The 8250-nt window shown below is 38.3% G+C and overlaps 1 protein-coding gene across 1 annotated transcript; it reads right to left on the bottom strand.

Moving 5' to 3' along the window:
• Positions 1 to 1090: 1090 nt before the first annotated feature.
• ca4b (carbonic anhydrase IV b) lies at positions 1091 to 7944 on the bottom strand. Its single transcript, XM_072690652.1, has 8 exons — positions 7842 to 7944; positions 5288 to 5332; positions 5029 to 5193; positions 4711 to 4856; positions 3448 to 3540; positions 3236 to 3302; positions 2854 to 3017; positions 1091 to 1641 (listed from the first exon to the last, which is right to left on the bottom strand). Exons 1-8 carry the CDS (start codon positions 7942 to 7944, stop codon positions 1465 to 1467), a joined length of 960 nt encoding a protein of 319 aa, XP_072546753.1. The 3' UTR covers positions 1091 to 1464.
• Positions 7945 to 8250: the final 306 nt, after the last annotated feature.

Here is an 8250-nt window from a genome sequence, read left to right on the forward strand (position 1 = left end):
GCATGTACCATCAGCCACCAGCAGGGGGCCCGGCCAGCAAAGTATGAAAGCTGGTGGGGTTGGAGCAAAGAACTCCAAGCCCCAGAATCCCCAGCGGTAATCAACGCTGACCAGACCCACCTGTGTGGCACGGTATAAATACACCCAGGCAAACACAGTTCCCTGTCGCACCTTTGTAGAGGGGCGAACGGTAACAGTGGGTTTAAGTTGTGAACAGTGAAGAGAAGCTGAAGTTAAAAGAGAAAAGTTCAAGTTGTGAACAGCGAAGAGAAGCTAAAGAGAAAAGTTCAAGTTGTGAACAGCACAGAGAAGCTGAAGTTAAAAGAGAAAAGTTCAAGTTGTGAACAGCGAAGAGAAGCTAAAGAGAAAAGTTCAAGTTGTGAACAGCACAGAGAAGCTGAAGTTAAAAGAGAAAAGTTCAAGTTGTGAACAGCGAAGAGAAGCTGAAGTTAAAAGAGAAAAGTTCAAGTTGTGAACAGCGAAGAGAAGCTGAAGTTAAAAGAGAAAAGTTCAAGTTGTGAACAGGGAAGAAAAGCTGAAGTTGAAAGAGAAAAGCATTTATTTATTTATTGTTGTCTTTAGTTTGAGTGAACATCACTCCTGGTTTTCCTTTTGTTTGTTTTCCTGCCGTGTTCTATATTGCTTATGATCAGTGTTTATACTGCCACCTCTCACAGCTGTGGTGGTGAAGTGGAACTACACTGAGCTCCCATTAGAAGGTTAGGAGTTCAAGCACACACCATAAGAGGGCTAGTTTCATTTAATCATAATAAAACAAAGTTTAACTGCACTTGAGTCCAAACCCCACACCACACCGTAACAGAAAGGTGTATAAAACCAAGCACCTAGGCCTGCAGTCATGAAAGAATGTGTCGCTCTCAGGAACTCTGTGAATTCCAGCATGGTACCGTGAAAGGATGCCACCTGTGCAACAAGTGCAGTTGTGAAATCTCCTCGCTACTAAATATTCCACAGTCATCTGTCAGTGGTATTATAACACAGTGGAAGCCATTGGGACATGAAGGACATGGTTTAAGGTGCCAGAAGAATAAAAGACAAAAACAGCCCCACACATTAATTTCTGTCCCATATTTTAATGTCTTTCACCAGCTGACCAACCCCACAACACTGCAGTTGGGTTATAACATAGGGTGTTGGATGCTGGGAGGAGTAGAAAGTACAAGCATTACATGCTAATTCTGCCTTAAGCTATTCGGCACAACAAAGGTGAAAAAGGTCAAACAAAAAGCCACGAAAACTGGAAATATATCACTACAAAAAATGCACAAAATATTAAAGGAAAACCTGAAAATACACCACTAATATAATATTACTAATAATACACCATTTACAACACATGAAATAGGTGACATTTGTCATAACATACAGTAAGAGAATGTAAAAATGCTCTGACTTTAACACAGAAGTCATATTAAGATGATCACAGATAGTATGTAACTTATTTCATGCCTTTAGGGTCATAAAAGTTGTCAGAACTGCGCTGACAACCAGCATGGTGTTAACAAACACAACATTACATCTAGAATAAAAGACTTCTCGACCATTCAGAGGCTGCACTGGCCGAAACGTTCCCACCATGGGAGCACCATCTTCAAACTGGAGAGCTGAGAATGCGGACAGCTGTAAAATACAGGGCAAAACGTCAGCTGAATGTGTTGTAGAATGAGGCCACAATATGTCCTTAAAGACGTCCTATCTCAGGCTTGTCGATCTCATTCACTGCTCATGTTGTTTTGCAAGTTTTCATGTTGTGACTGGCTGTCCAGACTATCAAAAATCAATCTGCATACAGCATAGATATGCCAACAATTTTGGATTTGGGCTGGCGGTCTGAACATAGTCTTAGTGTCCAGGTCATTTTGGAATTGATTTTTAAATGATACCACCAATGTTTTTTAAAGTGACCAGAATGTAAACCACAGACTATCGTTCTGTTACTTTTATTGTTATAAAGTGATTGGTTAATGATATCTCTTTTTTCATGAACCGAAAATGCTAAAATATCATTTGTCCAGCAGATGGCCACATTGCGGGATATTAAAAGCACAGACAATCCAGACTAGAAATCCTTTCTCCGACTTTATTTCAGAAAATTTGGTTCAGGTATGAAAGCTTTGACAAAGCTTTTAGCCCCCAAGGTCTGAAAAACCTTTTTTAAAACTTGGACCTGGCTCATTTAATTCCGGTCTAATCTCACAATATTGTCTCTGTATTTTATTAGTATGAATGAAAACAGACCCTTATGTGATGTTTAAATTCTATTATTTACATTATAATGTCTGTTACATTTTTTTCCCCAGAGTGGAATATACAATATATACATACAATATGTGGGTAAAACTATTGGGACACTTGCTCATTCGTTGTTTCTTCAGAAATCAAAAGTATTAGGAAAGAGTGTATCCTGCTTTTGTTGGAGTGACTGTCTCTACTGAGATTTTGGAGCATTGCTGTGAGGATTTGATTGCATTCAGTGACAAGAGTGCACCTCATCCCCAACTCCCCTAACTCTCCATCCCAAATGTACTGGATGGAGCACCATCCATAATTTCAGAGAAAACAGTTCTTCCACTGCTCCATAGCTCTATGCTGTGGGGGTTTTATATCCCTCCAGCCCACGCCTAGCATTAGGCATGGCGTCCTATTCTATTGGCAGCACATCTGAACTACAAGACTAGACATGATGTGTGTGTGTGTGTGTGTGTGTGTGTGTGTGTGTGTGTGTGTGTGTGTGTGTGTGTGTGCACATCTATGGGATGGGTGCAACTTAAAGCAACTGAAAGCATTCATTAGAAGGGGTGTCCACAAACATGTGGATATCCCATAACCTACTTGTTCCTTGCTGAGCAGGATGGCATCTTCGAAAACTGTCCAAATGACTGACTCTGTGCAGCCGGGGGTTGTGAGGGAGCCCTTGTAGCGGAAGTAGCTGGTCAGCATACTGTGGGAAGGGATAAGCAAGTCCAAAGACAAGGACTGAAGTGTCGTACTGTTGCCTGTAAAGGAACAAAGTCAGCTAAAGTGCTCAGCTTCTGTTGCTCAGTACATGAACAGTAACAGAATGGTTTGTGATGAAAACGCAGTTCAAGCAATAAGCTTTGACCTTTAGTCCTCTTCTGGTGAGCCATAAAACATAATAAAGAAAGGTGCTTCTCAGACACAAACGGAAAAAAGAACATGACAATGGATGGAGCAATAAATATGTGAAATTTACCAGGGTGTGCGATATTTGCCAGTGCGTTTATGATGGATTCATATTTTTTGTTTGAGCTTCCTGTTTCCTGTGAAATGAGAAAGTACAGTTAATCCATTGCCACTATAAAGCACATTTAGTAGCTACATTAGTCTTTTTTCAGTATGTCAAGCATATCAGCATATATATATTTTTTTTTGTTTTTTTTTTGCTTTTATTATAAAAAAGGTGACCTGGAACAAAAATCCAAGAACCGCCACACCAGATGGGTCTGTAAGAGCTTCTTCTACAGATCTGTACATTTCCTTTATGTGAACAATATGCATCTAGGAAGAGAAGATTTTCATGAATCAGTACAAATTATAAAGCACACACGCATATATATATATTATTAAATACTACTACTACTAATAATTGTGGTTTCATGTAAACAATTAAGCAACAGAACTGCCTTAGAAGATTTGATCCTGCTTTTGTTGGAGTAACTGTCTGATTTCTATTAAATTTCCAGGAGCATTGCTGTGAAGATTTGATTGCATTCAGTGACTAAAGCATTACTGAGGTCAGAATGTTAGACGCCTCACGACCCCACCTCATCATCCCCAACTTTCCAACTCATTCTAAATGTATTGGATGGAGCATCATCCATCATACTAGACACAATTCTTCATATATAAATCATATTAAAAAATCATATTATATATATATATATATATATATATATTCATAAATTGATAACACTTTAAACAGCCTCAAACAGTCTGTGGCCTGCCACCAGTCCCAAAGTGTTAAAAAACTTTAAGGGCGTTAGATTGGGTAAAGGTGAATATAAAGGATAATAGTATACATAAATATAAATAGTGACAATGTAGATGATACACTATATTACTTTACTACAGTTTGAGCAAGTTTACTTATGTTTGTAAAAACTTAAAAATAAACTAAATGGAAAATATTAGCAAATTTTTAAGCAAGTTTTACTGTGAAATATTAACTTCAGATGTTCTACTTTACTTTACCTAAGATAAAGTGGTAAAATAGTACAATGTTAGACTTAAACTGAAACTTTTTAATTTGTAAATAGTGTTTTTGAGACCAAGGCTATTATCTCAATACTAATTGTTTGTGATTTTTCTCAGCAAAAACAATAACAATAATGTGGATATTAAAATGTTTACAGTATTTGGAAGAACATTAACTAAACTGCCACATAAACAAACTGATTAGTGACATAACTACATTTATTTGCTACTCGTTTTTTGTTTGTTTGTTTTTTATTTATTTATTTATTTATTTATTTATTTGTATTTTTTTATTTTATTTTTTTTTGCATTTATTTTTAACATCAACATGCCTAGCCCTCAAACCTTGAAAGCAGCCTGGTTGCTAACTTTGTAAACTTCACCAACACCAGTCCTAGGTTTAACAGCTTACTTCTAACACAGCTACAACATCTCAGCATTAGCCAGTGGCTAGCATTCCTCCAATATCTATACCTCCATGGGGTACTGCTCTCCATCAATGGTGTGCTCTGATCCAGGGCTGCCATTCTTGCCCCAGTGGAAATGGATTTCCATTGCTTTGTAATTTGACTCCAACTCTCCTCCGTTAATCTGTGCAGCGCCCGATAAATTGACCTTGGCTGAAGATGAAAAAAAATAAGCGTGAAGTAGGCAAATCTTTCCACAGATGGTAACTGTGAGCTCGTATTGATCACAGTGTCCTCTGTAATCGTGCCAGCCCAAGACTGGCATGTGTCGAAAGCTCTTTGAAATGTATTTCATTTCATATCTTTTGATTTTGTGTGAGATTACCTGTGTGACCATTGTTTGTGATGACGCTATGAAAGGTTTCTTGGTAACTATAAAATTCAAGTGCTGTGAGGGACTTCTTAAAAGTAATCTTCTTTGTTACAAGATTTATAGGTGACTGGCTTGTTCCTCCACAGGTTGGCGCTATGTCTGCCCATTCGTTTGGTCCTACGGAAACAAAATGCAATGTCATTTCATAAAAAACAAACAAAAAAAAAACATTTTTGTGTATTTTAAGCTTAAATGAATGATTGTAATTCACCTTTGCACTTGTGGTCACAGGAGACCTGGGACTCGTAGCACCACTCTGAAAGAGGAATTAATGTTTATGACCACAAAGACAAAGAAATCCGTTTTTATTACCGCTATTAAACTCCAGTATGAACATGAATATCATGGCAATATTATGCTTCAACTTTTAGTTATTTATGTGTTCAGATTTATTTATTTATTTATTTATTTATTTATTTATTTGGGGGGGGGGGTCACCTGAACTCAACAAAGCTCAATATTTTATATACAGGGTCCATTTCATTTGGTTAAATTTCCCTTAGCCAGTTGCACCTTGATCAGATGCTTTTGGTAGCCATCCACAAACGTCTGGCAGAATTCTGATTCGATATTTGAATGCTCTTTCTAACAGAATTGGTTCAGTTTAGTTACATGGGTTGGTTTCCTGGGACTGACCTGAAACCCAGAAAGCTTTGGGAAAGCATAATGTCAGGCTTCTTCATCCATTCCACAACCACCTTTCATGTGTTTTTGGGGTCACTGTCCTGTTAGGTAGTCCTCCTTTTTCATTACTCCTTCCACTTTGTGAGATGGACCAGTTCTAAAGCAGCACCAGAACTGTTTGCTACCTTCCTTATGCTAAACATCTTTGTCTTATATGATCATAAAACATTCCACCATAAGGTTTTTTCTTGGTCCATGTGATCAGTTGCACACTGGAGGCAAGCTTGCTGTTGTAGTTGAGCACCTGGAGACATTCCTAAATTGAGTAAATCTACACACTATTTCTGTTTCTACTATTTCTAAATTCAGCCATGTAGCTCCTTGGCTGCGTTCTCTTCACTGGCTTCCTGTAGCTGCCTGTATCAGATTCATTTGCTGGCCTACAAAGCCAAGAATGGACCAGCCCCTCCGTACTTGATGGCAATGGTCAAAACCCGATCAGTACCAAGTACACTTCCAAGACTTTCCAGCTTCAAGTACAGCTCAGGCTCGACCCGCCATTTTTTTTTAATCCAAGGAAGACAAGCATCCAGCCTTTTTTCTGTCCTGGCACCAAAGTGGTGGAATAAACTTCCCCTGGGTGTCCAAACTGCGGAGTTGCTCGCTGTCTTTAAACGTCTACTTATCACCCAGCTCTTTGGAGATCTGGATAAGAGCGTCTGCTAAATGCCCTAATGTAATAATCACTAACTAGAGACCTTGGCCTTGAGTTAAAACACATTTAGAATCTGCTGCACTGCATTAATAATTTAAGTGGATATGTATATTTTTGATTCTGCACGTATAATTCAACCCTGTGTTGATTACAGCTCATTCTTCCCCAGAACGGTTCATTCTTCAAAGATCAGTTCATTTCAGCTCTATATTGGCAGGTGATTTATGTCCACAATAAGGATTATTTATTTCATTCATTGACCTTCTGTAAGTCTGTGGGCTTCTGCTAACCTGCAGTTTAACCTTAAACAAGCAAATGTTTGTGACCTGCTTGTGACCAGTCATTTCTAGGCTTCCTGCTTTTACAATGTAATGAATAAAGGCCTCTAGTCTACGGCAAACTAAACTACACTGTTGAATTGAAGCCTTCTTGACTATACTCTAATACAAAAAGGAGGGTTCTTCAATTGCTCGTCTGTAAAGGCTGTGGTTCTGTAAAGAATTGTGCCAACTCAATGAGCCATCTGAATGTTTAACTGGTCCATTGTCTGGTAAACTGCGCTTCTTATAGATGTAGATCTATAAAGAATCACATATTTAATGGTTCTATATAGCATATATTATTCTGTAATATTTCCAGTATTGGAGTTATAGAACCCAATTTTCAGTACTATATACAGTAGAACCTTTTTGCTAAGAATGTAGACTTTGGATCCAGCTTGGTCAAATCTTTAATCAGTTTAAAAAGTAGGATCTTAGTGGAGCAGTTTGATACCACCGTTTCAGAGAGCTCACAGTGTGCCAGTATTCATACCACACACCACTGTATGTGTGTTCAATTGCAACATATAGTATGTGCAACTTTCGGCTCAGGGTAGAAGATGACGTTCCAGTTTAGGCTTTGCTAAGAACATATTGTTGTTCAAGCAAGTAATCGACTTTTTAAATAATGTAGACGTGTAGACTAACAGCACTGAAGGCCATATCTGACAAGCAGCATCACTGCAGCCCCAGACCAATCTAACACCTTTATGAGCTTTTGGGGCCACTTTATAGCAACAAAGTTCGCGAGTCATGTGCACTTTGACAGAAATGTTGCCTTTGTCACTTGACAAACTTAACTTAATGGGTTGGATTTCACAAAAGCTACATTTCTAGCTTTTCTGCATTTCTAGTTTTAGCTATTTTAGACAAATTCAGGTTAATGTAACACCCTTGTTACTAACACTACCTGGCTGATCATCCACTGATCATCTTTAGTTCAACATGTTCTACATAAAGCAGGAATTCTGCATGATCAAAAGACACCATGGACGCAGTAACTGGTCACTGAAGTAAGATCACTCAATCTAAAACTAAGATCATTACAAGAAGATTCAATAATCAATCAAATCAATAAAAAATTCGACAATGGTAACATCACATACTTGCCCCGACTGTTACCCTCAACAAAGAAGCCAGAAGAAGGGCTGAATAAAAAGCATACATCCTTCTTGTTATGTTGTGACCAGAGAACTCAAGCCAGGTCATTGGTACCTCAACTGTGATGTGTAGCAGAGTAGCCTTTTTATGCTAAGGCATTCTGCGTTATCTTGCAACACACATCAATAACTCCTCCTTTCAGTTGGGCTCTCCAGATAAGCCCTTAAGGTTTGATTGCATAAGGATGAACTCTGAATATACAGGGCATCATAAAAAAGTGCCAGGTATCCGGACAATATATTTGGCTTAAACGAGGCATGTTTATTTGAGCTGGCTGAGGAAGAAACTACTGAAGCTGTAAAACAGTGTACTGAAATCAGAGCTGAAGTTTACACTGACTCATATTTCATATGT

Source organism: Salminus brasiliensis, chromosome 11, assembly GCF_030463535.1.
Source record: "Salminus brasiliensis chromosome 11, fSalBra1.hap2, whole genome shotgun sequence".
Lineage (NCBI taxonomy): Eukaryota > Metazoa > Chordata > Actinopteri > Characiformes > Bryconidae > Salminus > Salminus brasiliensis.

Coding starts and splice junctions, on each gene's coding strand:
- ca4b (XM_072690652.1), bottom strand. CDS start 7,944: ATGACCTGGCTTGAGTTCTCTGGTCACAACATAACAAGAAGGATGTAT. Junction 3,541..4,710: donor GAGAGCAGTACCCCATGGAG/GTATAGATATTG, acceptor TTCTCTTCCTAG/ATGCATATTGTTCACATAAA. Junction 3,018..3,235: donor GGCAAATATCGCACACCCTG/GTAAATTTCACA, acceptor GTTCCTTTACAG/GCAACAGTACGACACTTCAG.